The sequence below is a fragment of the Peromyscus eremicus genome, chromosome 15 (assembly GCF_949786415.1).
Source record: "Peromyscus eremicus chromosome 15, PerEre_H2_v1, whole genome shotgun sequence".
Classification (NCBI taxonomy): domain Eukaryota; kingdom Metazoa; phylum Chordata; class Mammalia; order Rodentia; family Cricetidae; genus Peromyscus; species Peromyscus eremicus.
The window spans coordinates 38,682,070-38,704,166 of record NC_081431.1 but is presented as its reverse complement, the minus strand read 5'-3'; the positions used below and the strand labels follow the sequence as shown (position 1 = coordinate 38,704,166).

Sequence of the window (22,097 nt, the reverse complement as noted above, 5' to 3'; positions counted from 1 at the left end):
AATACTGTGGGTAACTCTGACCAACCAAGAGAAAGACTTGTACGATAACAACTTCTTTGGAAGTCCTTGAAGAAAGAAACTAAAGAAGATAAGGGAAAGCTCTCCCATACTCATGGATCAGTAGGACTAACATAATAAAAATGGCCATCCTACCAAGAGCTATCTACAGATTCAATGCAATCCCCATCAAAAATTCAACACAATTCTTCACAGACCTTGAAAGGACAATTCTCAACTTTATATGGAAACACAAAAATCCAGGGTAGCTAAAACAATCCTGACCAATTTAAAAAAAAAAAAACTGCTAGAGATATCACCATCCCTGATTTCAAGCTGTACTACAGAGCTACAGTAATAAAAACTACATGGTATTGGCATAAAAACAGACATGTTGATCAAGGGAATCGAACTGAAGACCCAAACATAAAGCCCCACACTCCTATGGACACTCAGGTTTGATAAAGAAGCCAGAAATACACACTGGGGGGGAGGGGGGAGACTGCATCTTCAACAAATGGAAGCTGATCAAACTGGATGTCAGCATGCAGAAGAATACAAATAGATCCATATCTATCAACCTGCACAAAACTCAACTCCAAATGGATCAAAGACCTCAACATAAAACCCAATATACTGAGCCTGACAGAAGAGAAAGTGGGGAATGGCCTTGAACTCACTGGCACATGAGAAGACTTCCTGAACAGAACACTGATAGCATGGGCACTAAGATCAACAATTAATAAATGGGACCTCATGAAACTAAAAAGCTTCTATAAAGCAAAGGACATGATCATTTGGACAAAGCAGCAGCCTACAGAATGGGAAAAGATTTTTACCAACTCCACATCCAACAGATGACTAATATCCAAAATATATAAAGAACTGAAGAAACTAGATATCAAAAAATCAAATAATCCAATTTAAAAATGGGGTACATATCTAAACTGAGAATTCTCAGTAAAGGAAACTCAAATGGATGAGAAACACTTAGAGAAATGTTCAACATCCTTAGCCATCAGGGAAATGAAAATCAAAACTACTTTGAGATTCCATCTTATACCTGTTAGAATGACTAAGATCAATAACACAAGTTACAGCTCATGCTGGCGAGGATGTGACGTAAGGGGAACACTCCTCCACTGTTGGTGGGAGTGCAAACTTGTATAGCCACTATGGAAATCAGTTTGGCAGTTTTTCAGGAAGTTGAAAATAGATCTGCCTCAAGATCCAGCTATACCACTCTTGGGCATATACTGAAAGGACTCTTCATCCTACCACAAGGACACTTGCTCAACCATGTTCATTGTTGCTCTATTCATAATAGTTATAAAATGTCCCTCAACAGTAGAATGGATTAAGGAAATATGGTACATTAACACAATGAAGTATTACTCAACTGTTTAAAAAAAATGACATCATGAAATTTGTGGGCAAATAGAACTAGAAAAAGTCATCCTGTGTGAGGTAACCTAGACCCAGAAAGATAAATATGGTATATATTCACTTATATGTGAATATTAGCAATGAAATAAATGATAACCATCCTACAATCTGTAGACCCAGAAAGGTTAGGTATTGAGAAAGGGACTAGGAGACACATGGGTCTCTGTGGGTGAATAGATTTTACAGGTGTACTGGGGGCAGGTGGGGACAGGAACTGGAGGATCAAGTTGGAAGGAGAAGAGGAGAAAGGGTTGAGGAAAGGAATGCAGGGAGAGGCAGCTAGAATTGAGGGGCCAGCTAGAATTGAGGAGCATTTGAGGGATGATATGGAAAACCAGTGCAGTGGAAACTTCCTAAAATCTATGAATGTCCTAAAATCCTAAAATCTTAATGAGGTCTCCTCATGATGAGGGAGACAGAGTCCCAACTGCCCATCTCTTGTCACCAAACAAGGCTTCCAGTGATGGGACTGCATTGTATCCAATTGAGTTGCTGGCCAGTGGCGGTCCCATGGAAATCCCCAAACCACCCAGACTGTTGCTAAGGCAATGGGTTGCTCTTGCAAATGGACAGCAGGGCCCTTTTACCAAGGACAACACCTACACAACTTACTGAACAAGGAAAAGTCAAGCTGGTGCCTACATGGAGCCTTCACCCTTACATTCTAGTGTCTTTAATGTGCCGCAGGCTACCAAAGGGAAATATAAACACCAACCCAGCCACAAAACCTTTGACCTACACTCTGTCCTGCCTGCAAGGTATGCTAGGGCAGCAATAGCACAAAACCTATTGTGGGAGTAGCCAACCAATGTCTGACTTGACTTAAGGCTCACTCCATGAGATGGAAACCACACCCAACACTGCTTGGGTGACCAAGAACCAGAGACTAGATAGCCCAGAGACCTAGGGTAAAATCAAACACTACTGGTCTTTGGAAAAAAAAAAAAGTATCAATAAAGTGACTTCTAATGATATTCTGTCATACTCACAGATCAGTGCCTTATTCAGTCATCATCAGAGAAGATTCTTCCTGCAGTAGAGGGGACCAGATGCAGAGACCCACAGCTAGACATTACTCAGACAGAGTCCTTGGGGGACACAGCTCTAAATGGGATATCTCCATCAAATCCTTTCCCTCAGAGCTCAGGGAACCCCACAGAAGAAGAGGCAGAAAGAGTGTGAGAACCAGAGGAGATGGACGACACCAGGAGAACAAGTCCCTTTGAATCAATTCATCAAGGCTCATATGAGCTCACAGAGACTGAAGCAGCAAGCACAGGGCCTACATGGGTCAGCTTAGTATTTTTATGGGACTCAGGAGTCTATGAACGAGTGGGTCTCTGATTCTTGTGCTTGCCCTTGGGGCTCATTTCCTTCTGTTGGGTTGCCTTGTCTAGCCTCCATGTGATGGATTTTGTTTTATCTTATTATATTTCATTTTGTCATTTTTAGTTCTTATCTCTTAGAAGCCTGTTCTTTTCTAATAAGAGGCAAAAAGTAATGGATCTGGAAGGAAGGAGAGATGAGGAAGAACTTGGAGGAGAGAGGGGAAACTGCAATCAGGATACGCTGCATGAGAAAAGAATCTATTTTCAATAAAAGGGGGGGTTAAGAAAAGAAAGAGGGGGTGGGGAAGAGAAGAAATTCCAGAGGCAGTTGGAGGACTAGGAAGTAGATTTGCTAGTGATGGCTTTTTAATGTTTCCTCTAGAATTACTGACCTCATTTGCAAGCTTTTGTCTTAGAAGTTGCTCTTTGATTTTATAAACCAAGATGATTCTTTTTCTGTCGTGAATACGCGCTGCTTTAAGTCCTTCAGCTAATCATGCTCCCTCTGTCACCTGCAGGCATCTTTTCTAGCGTTAACATTGTCACCATCACCACCATCACATCACCCTGGTTCAGAACTACTTCAGTTTTTCACCACTGGTCAACAAACTCCAGCCTCATTACCAATATTGTAATTTCTCTAAATCTACTTCTAAAGGCATGTTTCACATATGTAAGGCCAGAAATCTTATTTCTTTTTTTACTTGACAGAAATTGACCACCTTATTATAATTGAACACAGACTTGCAGGCCAGACATGTTCATTTGTGACTTCAGCCACGTTTCAACCAATGGGAAAAGAACACACAGCATCTTCAGAACGTTAACTCATTTTGTTAAATTCATGTAGAAACCCTTCCACACTTGCATCTCTGTTTCCCCACTGTTAACATGCTTTCAACAAAGTGTTTTTAGGTCTGAGATGGCTCCACAGGCATTCACTTCCCAAACCTGAAAACCTGAGTTTGATTCCGAGGACCCACATGGTGAGAACCAACTCCAACAATTTGTCCTCTGTCCTGGACACAAACGTTGTGACATGTGTATGCCAACAAATGCATATACAAACACAATTAAATAAATGTTTAAAAATAATTTGAGCCGGGCGGTGGTGGCGGCGGCGCACGCCTTTAATCCCAGCACTCGGGAGGCAGAGCCAGGCGGATCTCTGTGAGTTCAAGGCCAGCCTGGGCTACCAAGCGAGTTCCAGGAAAGGCGCAAAGCTACACAGAGAAACCCTGTCTTGAAAAAAACAAAAAAAAAAAACAAAAAAAAAACAAAAAAAATTTGAAAAAAGAAAGTGTTTTGATATTGGCTCTTCACCAACATAAGGAAATCCTGAACACAAGGCTTAACTAATAAAAGCACATTTTAGGGATACATTGCATAAATATTATTTTGGTTTGGGGGGACTATTTGTTTTTGATTTCTCTATGCTACTGAGGACAAAACGTAAAGCCTTACAAACAGTAGGTAAGTGTTCTACCATTTGCTACACGTTCTGCAAGCCCATATATAATATTCTAATAGGAATTTCTGCTGGAAGATGAGCAGAACAGTTGTCAAGGGGTAACAAAATCCTGTCATTATTCAGGCCAGCTCCCTAGCAGTGAGTGTGAGCTGCTAACACCTGTGCCAGTGAAACCAACTTAAAAAGCTGTCTATGGTCTAACCTTTTATTAGCACAACAGACTGGTAAGAAATTAACCCCTTTAAAACACAGAAGGTGAGTGCTTTCACTTATCACAGGAAGTTTTACAGCTTATGTGTGCCTGCTGTATTAACACATCTCAGCAGTCATTCTGTCCTTAGCATCCTTAATTCCTGCAGTGACTATCTTCTCAGCTATAGTTAATATCTTCCTGGGGCAGTATCATAAAAGCAGTAATGTGTCATGAGTATTTTTGATTTTCATGAGCAACAACTTTGGCAAACTAGTCACTGAATTTCTCTCTGGCCTTGTAATCGCAGATGCTTTTTTACTATGAATCCTAAAATAATAATAATAATCCTCTGTTTTTTTCTTAAACTTTTCCATAGTCACAGTTCCTTTCTAGTTCAGTTCATTATGGTAGGTCTCCAGAGGTTTCACAATTGCATGCCATTCAATGGTACACGTTACTGCAATGTGGACAGATCTACTCGTAAAGATAGGATATTTGGGGCTGGAGAGATGGCTCAGAGGTTAAGAGCACTGACTGTTCTTCCAGAGGTCCTGAGTTCAATTCCCAGCAACCACATGGTGGCTCACAACCATCTGTAATGAGATCTGGTGCCCTCTTCTGGCCTGCAGTCATACATGCTGTATACATAATAAATAAATAAATCTTTAAAAAAAAAAAAAAGAATTTAAATTAAAAAAAAAAAAGATAGGATATTCATCTTTAGCTCTATAGTCTACTTCTTTCTCATTAACTTCTGCTCATCACTTTCATGACAGACCTTCACCAGGTTATCTTGTCTCTCAGGTCACATCTGGTGCTCATTCCCGCTCATACCCTTCTGTAGGATGTTTCACACTTAGAATTCTTGACTTGCATACTACTGATAAACCTAAGTACTTTCTCTTATTGTAACTGTTACCAATAAGGGTATCTGCTGGGCTTTTTGGCATTCTCAGCAGTATCTTTACGCCACAGAGCAGAAAATAAACAAAAGGTCAGAAACACTCCCAAACCCTTTGTGGGACATGATGAGGAAAGTCAGCTGCTGTGTGACCTACACATGCACTGTTTTATCACTGTGAGCATATGGAGTTGGGGAATCTGGGCATGCATGGTAAAGATATATCCGAGCTAATGGGGCACAGCTGGGCTTTTAATCCCAGGGGAGTCTGAATAAACAATATTATGCACCTGCATTTTGACTGTGTGACCTGCCACATGAGGTCAGGAGTAGAACTTTCCACTCATAATGTTCTATCAGTGCTTACCATATTTCAGATTTTGGAGTACTTGGGGTTTTAGATATATTTTTCTCACTCTCTTTAGAAAACACTTCTCTCTTTACAAGCCCTTCTTTGTATTTGCATCTTCACATATGTTAAGATTTCACTAGCGCCACGGTGGTGGTGCACGCCTTTAATCCCAGCACTCAGGAGGCAGAAGAAGGTGAATCTTGGTGAGTTCGAGGCCAGCCTGGGCTACAGAGTGAGTTCCAGGAAAGGCGCAAAGCTACACAGAGAAACCCTGCCTCAAAAAACCAAAAAAAAAAAAAAAAAAAAAAAAAGATTTCACTACCAATATGTTTCTTAGTCCCCAAATCATTAACTCCTTTCTTATGTCCAATTTTCTTCTGTTTATTCCATTTTCTGAATAGAATTATTTTTTAAAGTCCTCGGGCCAGAGATGGCTCAGTGGTTAAGAGTACATACTGCTCTTGAAAAGGACCCCAGTTTAGATTCCAGCACATTTCAGCTCACAACTGCCTGTAACTCCATCTACAGGGGATTCAACACCTCTGGCCTCCATGGGCATGCATGTGAACACCCACACGTGTGTGCATACACACGCTTAAAAAAGTTAAAAAAAAATAAAAATTTGCATTTATTTATATTCATGACCAAGTTAGGCTCTTTACCTTCACTGACCTTTACACCCAAAAGAAAAAGATAAAGGAAGCATTTAGTGCAATATGAGCAAGAATAATCATAGCACACGCGCCATTTATGTTTCATAAAACAATTTCCATTCCTTTGGGGTCTTGTTGTTTTTATTTTTTGATATAGAGTCTCACCATGTAATCCAAAGCTGACCTCAAACTTACAATCTTGCCTCAGCTTTTTTAAAAAAAAAAAAAAAAAAAAAAAAAAAAGCACAAACAAATAAAAGCAACTACCAGCAAACACAAGGCTTTGAGTTGAAGATCTAACACAAGGAAAGGGAGAAGGAGGTAGAGCACATAACAGCAAGAAAACAAAGGACCCATCAACGTGCAGAATTGGTTCAGTATGACAAAATCTGCATGAAAAGAAGAAATAAACACAAGCACAAACTGCTTGCTATGTACAAACTGTCCCTGGAATGATAGACAACTTGTTAATACAAGTAACCTTCAGAAAGGAAACCAGATGGTTAGAACACAGGAATAATAAAGCTTTTCAAAGTATATACTTAGAATCTTTAGAACAGTCAGCCAAGTGAATTTATTATGTATTCAAGCAAATAAAATATCACTTTAGAATACAATGTGATAAAGTCCATTTAATTTACACTGTATAAAAACTGCTTTGCTATTGTAAAAAATAAATCCATTAATCAGAATATTAGAAACTATATTCTGTAACAATTTGTTAAATGTCCACTACATGTTATCAAAATAACCCCACTAAAAGTTGTATTTGCAAGAACTTTTAATATGAAAACAAGCACATTTTTAAAAAACTATCATAAAAAGGAATATGGTAAACCCAATGACCAACTTTTTTTTTTTTTTTTTTTTTTTTGGTTTTTCGAGACAGGGTTTCTCTGTGTAGCTTTGCGCCTTTTCCTGGAACTCACTTGGTAGCCCAGGCTGGCCTCGAACTCACAGAGATCCGCCTGCCTCTGCCTCCCGAGTGCTGGGATTAAAGGCGTGCGTCACCACCGCCCGGCTAATGACCAACTTTTAAAACGTTAGTATTTAAGATTTTTACTTTTAAGATTCACAACTTTGCCTGGCAGTGGTGGCACACACCTTTAATCCCAGCACTTGGGAGGCAGAGCCAGGTGGAAAGAAAACAGATCTAAAGAATATTTCTCAATAAAAATTTTTTAATGTTAGCTAAATCTAATTTAAATATTTTTCTAAAACATGGAAATAAACTTCGTTAAAAATTAAAACAGGATCCATGCCAATGCCAAAAGATTATGCTGTCCTATGTCCAGTGGGAATTGACTGATTTGACTTTTAAGCAGGTTTGTCACTGTTTTTTTAGTATTAAGAATTCAACCCAGGGACTTGAATATGCTAGGCAAACTATCTGCTACTGAGCTACATCCCTTTTTAAAACTGTACTTTGAGACAGGGTTTTGCTATGTAGTTCCGATTAGCTGACTGCAGTTTGGGCTGGCCTTAAACTAGAGAATCTCCCTACCTTAACCTCCAGAGAAGATGGGATTAGAGACACACCCCACTGTAAACATACTGTTAGATAATTCTTGCTAATTCCAAAGCAAATTCTTTTGGTTGTCAGAAAATGGTGCTAATCCTGTTTCCTCTAAGAACTCACTGAGGAGCTGAGCCCGGTGGCTCAAGCCTGTCATCCTACACTCAGACTGCTTTGACCTCTGTGAGTTCTAGGCCATCCAAGAGAGACCCTGTCTCAAAAACAAACGAACAAATAAAAATCTCATTCTGGACCCCATCTCCAGAATTTCTGATGTAGGTCTAGAATTGGCTTTTTTGTTTTGTTTTGTTTTGTTTTGTTTTGTTTTGGTTTTGGTTTTCTCAAGACAGGGTTTCTCTGTTTAGCTTTGGTGCCTGTCCTGGAACTCACTATGTAGCCCAGGCTGGCCTCGAACTCACAGAGACCCACCTGCCTCTGCCTCCCGAGTGCTGGGATTAAAGTTGTGTGCCACCACCACCTGGCTTAGAATTGGCATTTTTAACATGTACCTGAAAAAAAATGTTCTCACGCGGCTAATTGGGTAATCCACCTGCTCTGTACATCCTAGGGGACCAGAAGACATGAAGACCAAGAACAACATAAAGACTGGTTACAAACCTTTATATGCCGGAGCAGGCGGTGCTGTCGCCACTTTCCTGACCTTTGTTGTCACTGAGTTATCAACGTTAACAACCATTACTGGATGGTCAACAGGACCCAGAGTCTGGGCCTGGCCATTTACTTCTTCTGAATGTTCCCACTGTTTCCTAATCCGTTCCTTGAGTTTTTCCAGTTTAGCATCATGTTGTCGCCGCTTTGCAATATCTAATCTTTGGGAATTACAGGCACTAGTAAAGGATGGAGAAGAGTCAGACAGCAGCAACACTTTTGGATCAACATCGTGTCCCATGTTATTAAGAGAAGGCTTTGAAGTGTTCTCACTTCCTTTTGCTCTGTTAGGCAATTCTTCCTCAGTTCTTACATGTACTCCCATTTTAATCAAACATTCAGAACTGTGCAATGCATCAATTGCTGGTCCATCATTTAAAAATCTAACAACTGTATCACTGATGACAGATGGTTGAGAACTCTCAAGATCACAGCAACGGATATTCCGATCTTCCCGATTGCCTACTATTTGCTTCCCACTCTCAGCCTTTTCCTCGTGAACATAATACACATGCTTTGACTCCAGATGATTGGGGCTTAAGCTGAAAGGTGTACCATGGCTTTCCCTGTGACAGAAAAAAAAAATCTCTGTGATTAGAGTTAATAACAAAGAATTTGTAGACTTGAAAACTGCAGAGGTTAGATCTTAGGTATTCTCACCACAAAATAATAGTAAGTGTATGAGGTGATGCATACATTAAAGAGCTTGATTAGGTAATTCCACAATGTATACATGAATCAAAACATTATGTACAGCAGAGATAATTTTTCTTGTCCATTAAAAAGAGTCTGAGTAAGAGTTAAAAAAAAAAAAAAGCAGTCAAACTGAAACCAGTCATACAAACTGAATGAAGAACTTGAAGCTAATAGTAGGAGTAAAACAAACAAACAAACAACAAAAATTCCCTAGAAATTAAAAAGTAAAACCAGCACCTAATGTTATAGGTCCATAGTCCAGCTACTTCAGAGTCTGAAGCAGGAGAATCACAAGTTCAAAGCCAGGCTGGACAACTTAACACTCTGTCTCAAAAAGTAGGGGGACGGCCGGGCGGTGGTGGCGCACGCCTTTAAGCCCAGCACTCGGGAGGCAGAGCCAGGTGGATCTCTGTGAGTTCGAGGCCAGCCTGGGCTACCAAGTGAGTTCCAGGAGAGGCACAAAGCTACACAGAGAAACCCTGTCTCAAAAAACCAAAAAAAAAAAAAGTAGGGGGAGGGGAGGAGTAAAAAAAGTCTAGTATGCAAGAAGCCCTAGAAACTTTCTTCTAAGGTTAACCTTCTTGTAACCAGAGACATGTGTCGCAGCTTTAAACTACATAAAACTCACAAGTAGGCAGACTAGTCAGGGCCTAAGACATAGCACAAAGTCCACAGTCTCTGTTTATACAAATACTAGCAGGCTGGACGGTGGTGGCGCACGCCTTTAATCCCAGCACTCAGGAGACAGAGGCAGGTGGATCTGGGCTACAGAGCGAGATCCAGGAAAGGCTCCAAAGCTACTACTCTGTCTCAAAAAACCAAAAAAAACTAGCATAAGTTTTTCTTCAAAACCAATTTTTTTTTTTTTGGTTTTTCGATTCAAAACCAATTTTAATTTACATACTATTCTAACAATTTTCTTAAGAAGTTTATTAAAAGGAAGGTTAATGAAGACAAATAAAACTCAGCTGTAAACAAGACATGAAGAAAAAGTACCCACTACATGTAATAGCAGTTTAGACCTGCAACATCTGAAATAGTAGCTTAGCATGTTCTTCAATGTGTGACTACTAAAAATGTTTAAATGGCATTGTAACTCATATTAACAATTCTACCTTATAGCCTAATCTAGACCATTACATATAAAGACATAAAACCCTAAATGCCACAGAAACTCTTAACACTATGACCTTATTCAACATGGTAATTCTTTTATGAGTATATGAACACATGCATTTTTTCTACAGAGCTAGTTCATAGCTTTGCTCATATGCTCATTGGGGTCAATGGCCTCTAAGCCTTAAGAGCCTATTCAGAGTAGTTGATTACTGAACAAAATAAGGCTGAGAAATGAGTCCTATGGTGCCATCAGAAACTAAGACTAAAAGCAATTATGTTCACTATCTTCACTAGGATTTTAACATTAAGTTAAAAATATTTAGGCCTAAAATTAGAACATAGAGAGAATAAAATAAAGCAAAATATAATGATAGTTTACACATCATCTCTCAATCTCAAAAGAGGAAAAAAAAATTGATGGGGCTGAAAGATGGCTCAGTGATTAAGAGCATTTGCTGCTCTTGGCCAGGACAAGAGTTCAGATCCCAACACCCTTGTTAGATAGCTCACACCTGTGCATAACTCCAGCCAGGTAATATGACTCCTCTGAGACCTCTGTAGTAACATGTGTGTGCGCGCGCGCGCACACACACACACACACGCACACAAATAAGTCCTTAAAAAAGAAAATAGACAAAAAGGTACTTTTACATGATTTCACTCATTAAATATTTACTAAATATGTAGTATACAATATTTTTAGCTGTCTAAAAACTTTTAATTTTTCATAATGAAATATTGGTATAAATATTCATTAGTTAGCACATTACTGCTTTGAGAAGATCAGCTATCTATCAAAATGTGCTATGAAAATGTTATAATGGAAGTGATCTAGTATTATTGAAGCACAATGTTATAGGGTTATGGTTTCAATAGGAAATGTTTCCCATAGGCTCTTGAGTTAAATGTGTGGTTCCCAGATGACAGCACTGTGAATACCTTAGCGGTACAGCCTAGCGGAGGAAGTATGCCACTAGTGGGTGTGCTTGATGGCTTGCCAGGGGCTTTTCTCAGTCTCAGTCTCTCAATCTCTCTCTCTCTCCTTCTCCCTCTCTCTGCTTCTCCTCTACTATGAAGTGAATAGCCTCTTCCTCCACATGCTCCCACCACCAGAACGCTCAAGCAATGGTTTTAAGAACTGGCAATGTATCCCAGTTGATGGTGTCTGCACTGAATAAATCAAGTGGTACACACTTACGATCTTAGTAATAGGGAGCAGGAGGTGGAAGCAGGGGATCAGAAATCTGAATTTAATCTTGGCTGGAAGCCAACCTGGCTACATGAAACCCTGTGTGTGTGTGTGTGTGTGTGTGTGTGTGTGTTGTGTGGTGGGGAAGGGGGGCTACATGATAAATGGAATCTGCCAGGTGAAAAAGGGCATTCCACATACAACTATTCCCTGAGTACTTTTTTTCCTTTTCTTAAAAGATTTATAATTTATGCCGGGCAGTGGTGGCACACGCCTTTAATCCCAGCACTCGGGAAGCAGAGCCAGGCGGATCTCTGTGAGTTCGAGGCTAGCCTGGTCTACCAAGTGAGTCCCAGGAAAGGCGCAAAGCTACACAGAGAAACCCTGTGTCGAAAAACCAAAAAAAAGAAAAAAGAAAAAAGAAAAAACCAAAAAGAAAAAGATTTATAATTTATAAAATTTTAAATATCATATAGTACTCTTTGCAAGAACATCAGAATACAAAGGAGTCAGTAACTCAATCTCAATCCTGATAGTAACCATGTTTTTAAGCAGGCTTTTTGTATTCCTTTGTTTGTTTGTTTGTTTTTGCTTCAATATTAATAACAATACCCAAGGATCATTTTACATATATCTCACCTACATTTACAAATGCTTTATTATCTTCACCTATTTTTAACTTGTATCAAATGCAACATATTAAACACTCAATTCATTATTTATCTTCTCTTCCAAATTCTTATCACAAAATTAGAGAGTACAAGCTCATACCTAAAATTACCAAGTACCACCATGAAACTTCTTCATTTACTGACACTTTAAAGTACACAAAAAATGCTTATAAAGGCAGTAAGTATAAGGCCCGGGGCTTGCTGCTTCTTACTATTTGCCATGCTAAGGCCATGAATATATTTAAAGCATTAGCTGGACAGTGGTAGTGTGTGCCTATAATCCCAGCATTTGAGAGGCAGAGGCAGGTGGATCTCTGAGTTGGAGGCCAGCCTGGTCTACAGAGTGAGTTCCAGGACAGCCAGAGCTACATAGATAAACCCTGTCTCAATAAATAAATAAATAAATAAAGTTAATGAAGTATCCTTCAAAAACATAAAATTCTCTAATTTTAGTACTAAAAAAAAGCACTGTTAACAAAAATGTACAGTTTCTATTATCTATTCTACACTATTAAATTCCCATATTAGTCCAGAACATCTAAACTGTTACAAAATAGAATAAATAAATTCATATAATCAGTGTAAAAAAAAAAAATTCAAGTCAGGGCCTAGAGAGATGGTTCAGAGTATTTGCTGCTTGGTTATGAGCAATTTCTGCTCTTCCAGAGGACCAGAATTCAGTTTCCAGAACCCACACGGGGCAGCTCACAACCCACTGTAACTCTAGCTCCAGGGCCTTCTTGGGCACCAACAACACATGTGGCATACACACAACTATTACTATTTCTTCCACTCAAATACTTGGAGAGGATACAGACTGGCAATGTGGCTCAGTGGCCGAGTCTTTGACTACTATATGAAAGATTCTGGGTTTGATATCTAGAACAACAACAAAACAGTAGTCAGTATCTTATAAGGTTAAGAGGGTAGAATTTGGGGGGGGGTTGGTGGGTTTTGATTTTTATGTTTTGGTGAACTTTTGTTTTTTGGATTATCTTTTGTGGAGAACAATAACATTTCTTTTGTGGCGTGAGTGTGAACTAGGCCCATGTGTTTGAACACTACAGTACTGGTTGTAGCACTGTTTTAGAGGTCTGTTAGAGGCACTAGGGGAGGCCTTGAGATTTCAGAGCCCCGCCCTTTTCCTTGCTCTCTGCTTCTTAACTGCAGGCACAGTCTGACCTGCAGCCTCATGGGTTGCTGCCATTCCTTCCCCGCCATAATGGACTTTCAAACTGTAAACCAAAAGAAGCCTTTCCTTCCTCAGTTTGCTTGTCAGGCGTTTGGTCACAAAAATGAGAAAAGTAACTAACAGGATTTCAGAATCAGAGTACTGCAAAAACTGAGAAACCCCACCATACTCCTATTGTAATTATTCAATAACCCCAGCTGCTAACGTCTTTTCCCATACCAACCTGTAAGAAACCAAAGGTTCACGGAATTCCACACGACTGTTTTTCTTAACGTTACTTTCCAGGGTGGTAACCCTGAGAGGACTACGAGATTTCTCTTTTCGTGGTTTAGAAGATTTGGAAGTTGGAGCACTGATCCAAGACTCATCTAGATATCTACCATCTAAAGGAGAAAAGAAATCTCTGAGAACAGATGACATAAAACCTGATCGTCTAAGAGAAGAACTTACTTATGTGTTATTTCTACCATCTCTGCTTAGATATTAGGTAAGAGGACAGAAAACACCCACGGTCACTCAGTTTGTAGAGAAAACTGTATTCTAAGACAATAATGCCAAATTAAAATCTACTCATCATGAGGTAAGAGAGTTACCAGTTCAAGGTCTGTTTGGGCTACAAAGTGAGTTCAAGGCCAGTATGGGCCACTGACCTCAAAACACAAAGAAAATAAAACTAAGGCTGAAGAAAAGGCAGCAGTAGGGTACTTTCCTTGCATGTGAGGGCCTCAGTCAAACCCCCAGTAACCTTCCCTCCCGAACAGTAAAAAGAGAACTGGAAAAACCCAGCAACTGTCAGTCTAAGCAGCCAGCATTTACTTGTACCTTGTAACCCACCAATTAAGAACTCCCCCTCCAAATCAAATATCTGCATTGTGTCAATTTATTACACAGTATCTCTATGAAAGATATTCCATTAATGATTTAAACAATTTAGCCCCCTGAAACAAACACATATGTGTTAAGTCAATTAAATTTTACCTTCAAAGACTATACCTGTGAATTTAAAAAAGTAAGTATATATAACCTCAAACACCAAAATAAAATTCTCATTACCACAAACAAATGAAAACTCAACTGTTAAACATGATGTAATGGTGAAAACATCACCAGCATCACTAAGCATGAGGCTGCTTCAGAAGCACAGTCTAAGGACACATGCATACACAAATGGACTACCAAGAAATACTTAAACAACGAAATCTGTATTAACGAGGCCAACCCCCAGAACCCACATAATGGCGGGAGGAGGGAATCAACTCTGTAAGGCTGGCCTCTGGCCTCTACAAGCATAGTCTGTAGCACATGTGCACCCCCTACAAACAACAGTAGTAATTTATTAATCTGTCCTTAATATAGCTAAATTTAATACAGCTAAATTTTTTAAAGGAACTTCACACATACCTTTCCTACTTATTTTGCGGGTAGCACTTGCAGACTTCTTAGCATCCATCACAGAATCAATTATAGCTGTACTTGTAGGGGTTACTTCTAATTTGTTCTCAATGTGTCTCAGCTAAAATTTGAATATCATGAAAATACATAAATTAATCCTGAAATAATCAATTACCATTTTTGGTTTACATAGCTACTTAAAATAATATTGCCCAATATCTTTCTCTAAAGTAGAAAAAAACTTAAACACTTTCTTGCAATATTAACTATTTTTATAACTTACTACTTTAGCTGTAATTATGCTTTGAGCATAATGCTATCCAAGTATAAACAAAAATACTCAACAAATTATGAAGAGATCTAATGAGTTTCTACTCATCATGTTGAACTATTTTTAATTGTTAAGTCTTTTTAAGGTAATAAATTACCTGCAATATGTTGCATATCATTATTCAACATACCTTGTATATTTTACATGTAAAAAAAGTAAAAAAAGGATAATTTAGCTGGATTAAAATTTGTACTCAGTCACAACTTTTTACAATTTTGTGTCTATGATATACATCTTTCAAGAACCAAAATCCAAGCCAGGCGGTGGTGGCGCACGCCTTTAAGCTCAGCACTCAGGAGGCAAAGGCAGGTGGATCTCTGTGAGTTCAGGGCCAGCCTGGCCTGCAGATCGAGTTTCAGGACAGCCAGGACTACACAGAGAAACACTGTCTTGAAAATCAAAAGAATAAAAATTAAAAAAAAAAAAAAAGAAACAAAATCCACCAAGTATGGTAGCACATGCCTTTGTTAAATCCTAGCGTTTGGGAGACAGGCAGGTGGATCTCTATGAGTCTGAGGTCAGCCTGGTCTACAGAACAAGTTCCAGGATAGCCAAGGCTACACAATAAGACCCTGTTTCAAAAATCTAAAAAAACAAAAACAAAAAACAACAAAAAAAAAAAAAAAAAAAACTTTTAAATAAAAAATTAAATGAAACGAAAGCAAAATTCACAGGATGCATACAATTCAGGTTGTATATATACTCTGAAATATAAGTCACTACCAATGTTCTGAGCAGTTTAAGTATTTTCTCTTGAATAGTAGAATACTATAGGCTTATAGGAGAACTGCTGAAAACTAAAAAGTATAGAAATCAAAATCATCAAAATTTTACAAGGAAATAAAAGCACTTTATATGAAACTTTATCTTTTTTCAGATTTTTGTGAAAAACTTGCAATAATCATTCACATAATAATTCAATATCAGTTAATTCTCCTTATTTGTGAATCTTATAATCCTAAAGAATTCTTCAAAAACACAATTAAGTTATTTTTGAAAATTAACTATTCTCTGTATTGATTTCACTCAAAATTAAATCAAATCAGGACATAGAAACAATTCATTCCTACACTATACATGTTTAAAACTCATGTAGTGAGATTATATACTGCTTCTTTATAAAGCCAAATCTTTATTATATTCAATCAAAATACACTTTTTCTCCCTACCATTGCATAAGGCCATGCTTCTCAAGACAGAAAATAGACCTTCCCAAGAGAGAAAAAACTAGCAGATATCATTTCAAAAGAGTTCCAAAGATTAGAACATAGAAAATTACATAAAATACTCAGACAACACCTGGAGAGAAGGCTCTGCAGTTAAGGCACTTGCTCTCCTGCAAGACCCGAGTTCGGTTCCCAGCACCCACATGGTGGCTTACAGCTGCTGCCTCCAGGGCACCAGGCACACATAATGGACACATAAAAATAAAAGTAAGTAAATGTTTTTAAAACTACAGACATATAGAAACCGTTATTCAAATTAACAGGGACATATAAATAATTAGCCCAGAAGAGGAATATTTCTTTGAAGGGACCATATATCACTTTGCCAGCTTGGATTTCTCACAATCCAGACAAGACCAACAAAACACAAAAGAAAATAACTCTCCCATAGTCATTCTTTTTTATAAAGGAAAACGACCTATGACCACAAAATGGAAGCAATATCTCACAGTCCAGGAAGCAGTTCCTTTTACTTGCTTCCTGACAACAAGCTTTCCACACAAATACAGTCCAACCTTCCCACATTCATCCTTCATATCACCACATAAAGTGAGCCAATTTATTAAAGGCAAATAAACAGCACACGTTACATGAATATTTGACATGTCATATTAGTAGACCTGATACCCTAAAGCAGTATCTTGTTTATTCCTTTATTACTCATTTTTGTTCTTTGTGTAATATATACAAAATATCTTTTTCCTTTCAAAAAAGTGCTACAGAAAATGTTTTAATTCATCGCATTATAACATGGTATCCATTTTAAAACCAATAAATAAGTAAATTTTTAAAATAGAAACCCAACTACTTACAGCAGCCTTGGTCTGAGAAAGTACATCCCACGGTGTGGTTACATCTACTGAGAAAAGTGACATTTACAGAGTCAGAGTTCTGAAGTAGAACTTAGAACATGAATTTTAATATGCTCCCAAATGTGATCAAAGGTTTGAGAACCACTTCATAGGTAGAACTATTCCTTATCAGATGCATTTATAATACTGAATCAAAACACACTTTTTTCCCTATAATTATAAAAGGCCATGCTTCTCAAGACACAGAATTAAAATAGCCTGATACTATTAGTCCTTAAAACAATTGGACTAGCTGGGAAGTGGTGGCGCACACCTTTAACCCCAGCACTCGGGAGGCAGAGCCAGGCGGATCTCTGTGAGTTTAAAGGCCAGCCTGGTCTACAGAGTGAGATCCAGGACAGGCACCAAAACTACACAGAGAAACCCTGTCTTGAAAAACCAAAATAAATAAATAAATAAATAAATTGAACTATACTCTTACAAAACCTGTATCAGACATATGCAAAAGAAGTATATTCAATTTACAGCAATGGCCTGAACCGACACACATACACACATACACACATACACACACACACACACACACACACACACATATACACACACACACACACACACACACACACACGGAAGGAGGGGGGAGGGAAAGAGAGGGAGGGAGAAGAAAGAAGAGGGGGGAGAGGGAGGATGAGAATGAGGTAGACTCTCACCGTACAGCCCAGGCTGACCTCCAACTTAGAATCTTGTTGCCTGAGCCTTCTGAGTGCTAGGATTATAGGAATCCACCAATACACTCAACAAAATATAAAACTTTGTGTTGTTTCATATCACATTATAATGTAAAAGAATACTTTTTAAAATATTCCACACTTCACTGTACTAGTAGAAACAAATCTAGTCTTTCAAGTAACAGCCTTTCAACTAGTTTAAGGCTGTGTTGTTTCCCATGAGTTATCTTCTTCCAGAATAAATGTTTTCATTTCCTCCAAATACTCCCTATATGGCTTAATTTCTAGTTTCCTCCCAAATAGGAATCTTCCTCTGGATCAACTCTAGTTTGTCAGCTTCCCTTTTAAAATATCATACCTTGAAGTACCTCCAACAAATAACTTAAGAAGGACTTCAGGGAGTCTGTAACTTACTATGTATTCACTGTCTGTATTATAGATACAGACATTACAGTCAGCATTTCTGAAAAAGAAAACTAATTTTGTATATATACTTCTTGAGGAGAGAGAAGTTCTTACTGGGTAGTACAAGCTGGCCTTAAACTCATAATTCTCCTGCCTTGGCGAGGGACGTCAAGATCATGATGGGAGGATGTGCAGAGATGAAGGACCACACTAGTGGAAACCATGAACTGTGGACTGGTGGCTGTGGAGCCCCCATGGGACTGGACTAGGCCGTCTGGACGCGGAAGATGTTGTTTGGCTTGAACTGTTTGTGGGGGCACCCAGGCAGGGGGATCGGGATCTGTCCCTGGTGCATGGGCAGGCAGTGGGAATCCAGTGCCTGTGGTGTGACACCTTGCACAGCCTTGTTGCAGTGGGAAGGGCTTGGACCTGCCTAGGCTCAGTGTGCTAGGCTCTGCTGACTCCCCATGGGAGACCTCGATTTGGGGGATGTGGGGATGCAGGGTGGCTTGGGAAAGAGGGCTGAGGGGTGGGAAGGGGGGGGGTCTGTGGATAGCATGAGGAGTGAGTAGAGAATTTCTTAATAAAGAAAAATAAAATAAAAATTTAAAAAAAAATTCTCCTGCCTCAACCTTTTGAGTTCTGGGATTACAGTAATGCATGACCACATCTGGCTCAACTAAATCATTTTTTTAAAGGTACTTTTATACTAAAAAGTAAATTTTTCTACTATTTATCCACTTTGTTAAAATGGTGGGGCTGGAGAGATGGCTCAGCAGTTAAGAGCACTGGCTACTCTTCCAGAAGACCCAAGTTCAATTCCCAGCACCCACATGGCAGCTCACAACTGTCTGTAACTCAAGTTCCAGTGGATCCATCATCTTCATACAGACAAACATGCAAGCAAAACACTAATAAACGGAAATAAAAAATAAAAGTTTAAGTTTTATTTGCATACGTGTGTGTGTGTGTGTGTGTGTGTGTGTGTGTTTGTGTGTGTGTGTGTGTGTGTGAGTGTACATACATGCAAATGACCACTGAAGTTACAAGCATTTGCAAGCTATACAATGTGATTGCTGGGAACTAAACAGAGGTTCTCTGCAAGGTCAGTAAGTACTCTTAACCACTGAGCCACTTCTTCAGCATAATCCACTTTTTTGTTTTACCAATCAAAATATGCATAAATTTCATCTACTGATTACCCAGAATTTAATATATTATCAGACCTTAAAAGAGAATTAAATACAGTCTAAAAAAAACAAAACTCATACCTTGAACAGTCTCCTTGCTTTGAGAGCTCCTTGAACTTGGTAAAGGCACCTCTTTTGACTTGCTGCTCCTCATCTTGCCAATTTACCTGCAAATTATGTCATCAATAACATTGATCTCACTATTATAAAAAAATTAAGAAATATTATGACTTATTCATGAAGGTCCAAAAAAGATTGTCATCTCTAAAATGTAGTTTCATACACTCATGAGTATCTCATAATCAATCCAATAAATAATACAATACTTCAGAGGAACTATTATCATCATTATCAACATTTTTATTGATTATAGAGTCACAAGGCTGGGGCTATACCAGTGGTAATGCACGCACTGCCCATACATAAGGTCCCAGTTCAACGCTCAGCATGAAAATGAGGAGTGGTCTGGCCAGATGCCTCAGCAACCCTAACATCTGATTTCCATCCCTAGGACCCACATGGTGGAGAGCACTGGCTCCAGCCAGTTGTCCTCTGACCTCATGTTGCCATGGCATGCACATACTCTCTCACAGTTTCCCAGACACACAATAAATAAATGGAAAAACAAAGTCTTCTTTTAAAATGAATAAACAACCAATACTCTATTATGTTTCATTTTCTCTACTGTAAATAACACTGTAGCCAGGTATGGCAGCACAAGCCTTCAATCTCAGAACTAAAAAGGCTGAGGCAGGCCAATCTCTGTGAGTTAAGAACAGCCTGGTCTATACAGCAAGTTCCAAGCCAGCCAGTGATTCATAACAAGACACTGTCTTAAAACAAACAACACAGTTTATATGAATTTTGGCTTATTTGGATTATTTGCCTAGAGTAATATCTGCAAAATATATCAAAACTGAACTAAAGAATGTGAAGGACATGATGCTGAAATCCAACATCAAACTGTTTTCCAGCTTCCGGTAATTTAAGAGACTAGCAGCTTCAGTAATACTTTTTAATTTTGTTTGTATTATTTTTGTTTTTGCTGACTTCATAGGGGAAAAAATGGTTGCTTGAGTTTGAACTTGGTAGAAGCTAGCTAGATCAAATATTCTACCACAAATCTTAATCTTAGTTTTTCATTTATGAATTATCTTTTCTCATCTTTTGCTCACTTACCTACCAGGATCTTAATTTTTAAATTAATGTCATTAGTTCTTTATGTTATAAATATATTAAATTTTGTCTTATTTATGAAAGTATTTTATCTGCAAACTAAATAACAAACTGGAATTTAAAGGGAGGAGCAGTGGCTCACCAGGTAAAGGCACTTGCCACCAAGACTGACGATCTGAGTTCTATCCCCAGGACCACATGGTAGAGAGGGAGAGCACTGACTCCCAAGTTGTCCTCTGACCTCCATATGTATCCCATGGCAAATGCAGCCATACACATACACATGCACACAAAATCAATGACACGTAATAAACTATTTTATCCAATGAGTTATTTATAAAGGAAGTATAGTATGCTATTTGTAGTCCTGAGAAATTGAACCCAGAGCTTGAAGCACAGTAGGCAAGCACTCTACCACTGAGATGCATTCTCAGTTCCAGTGTGTTAAATATTTTTAAATCCCAAATTAGATTTAAGAAAAAGAAAATTTAACTAGTAAATCCAAATACATAAAATTTAAAAGTTATTACTTTTATGGGAATTAATTTTTCCTAGAGGTAGATAATCCTGACATATAAGCTTCCTAGAAACAAACTTCCAAACTCTTGTTAAAATGAAATTCTTCTAAGGGTTAGAAACGAGGCTCAGAGGCAGAGTGCACACTTATTAGGTGTCCTCTACTCAATCCTCAGCGCTGCACACACAAAAATTCTTCATAAAATGTCTCTTCTGAAAACAGGAGGAGGGAAAAACAAAAACCAGCAAATTTACCAATAGTTTAAAATGTTTCAACCATAAAAACTTTAATCACAGTTATCAGCACTGATGGAAAAAAAGAGATCAGGGCTAAAGAATGGCTCAGCAGTGGATAAGAGCACCCACTATACAATCAAAAAGTCTAGATCCCAGTCACCATGCAGAAAGCTGGGTGTGCCTTCACATGCCTGTAAGCCTGTGTACTCACTGTAGAGACAGAGTGTCAGTGACATTCCCTGTCTCAAAAGGGAATAAGGCAAAGAAGGATACAGCAGGACACCGGACATCCTCTCATGGCCCTTGCACAAAGCCCTGCACAAACACACACACACACACACACACACACACACACACACACACACACACACACACACAGTTATTCTATATCACTAATCTGTTAGTGATTTGACAAGATTGTCTTTACAAACATTTCCCTGCCTTAAAATAAAATTAAGTGCAAAAAATAGAATATTTTCTCAATGGAAAGGATAAATAGGCAAAATGTTTTTTAAAACTGCATTTCAGTCCACAATTTTTCTATCTAAGGGCTAGTGCTTATAAAGATGAAGCAGTGTGGATAAACATAAAAAAAAGTGTTTCAAAATAAATGCCTAATTTACAGTTGATCTTTAATTAAAAATGACTAAATATCACGGGCCAGTGACGGCACACACCTTTAATCCCTGCA

The 22,097-nt window shown here is 38.6% G+C and overlaps 1 protein-coding gene across 1 annotated transcript in view; it reads right to left on the bottom strand.

The window, feature by feature from the left end:
* Cep350 (centrosomal protein 350) overlaps positions 1-22,097 on the bottom strand; it is a 153,832-nt gene that overhangs the window by 118,707 nt on the left and 13,028 nt on the right. The window contains exons 2-6 of the mRNA XM_059280711.1: positions 19,559-19,644; positions 17,155-17,198; positions 14,795-14,906; positions 13,617-13,776; positions 8,476-9,092 (exon numbers count right to left, since the gene is read on the bottom strand). Coding sequence (XP_059136694.1) covers positions 8,476-9,092; positions 13,617-13,776; positions 14,795-14,906; positions 17,155-17,198; positions 19,559-19,631 — 1,006 coding nt within the window. The 5' untranslated portion in view covers positions 19,632-19,644. The remainder of the gene's footprint in view (positions 1-8,475; positions 9,093-13,616; positions 13,777-14,794; positions 14,907-17,154; positions 17,199-19,558; positions 19,645-22,097) is intronic.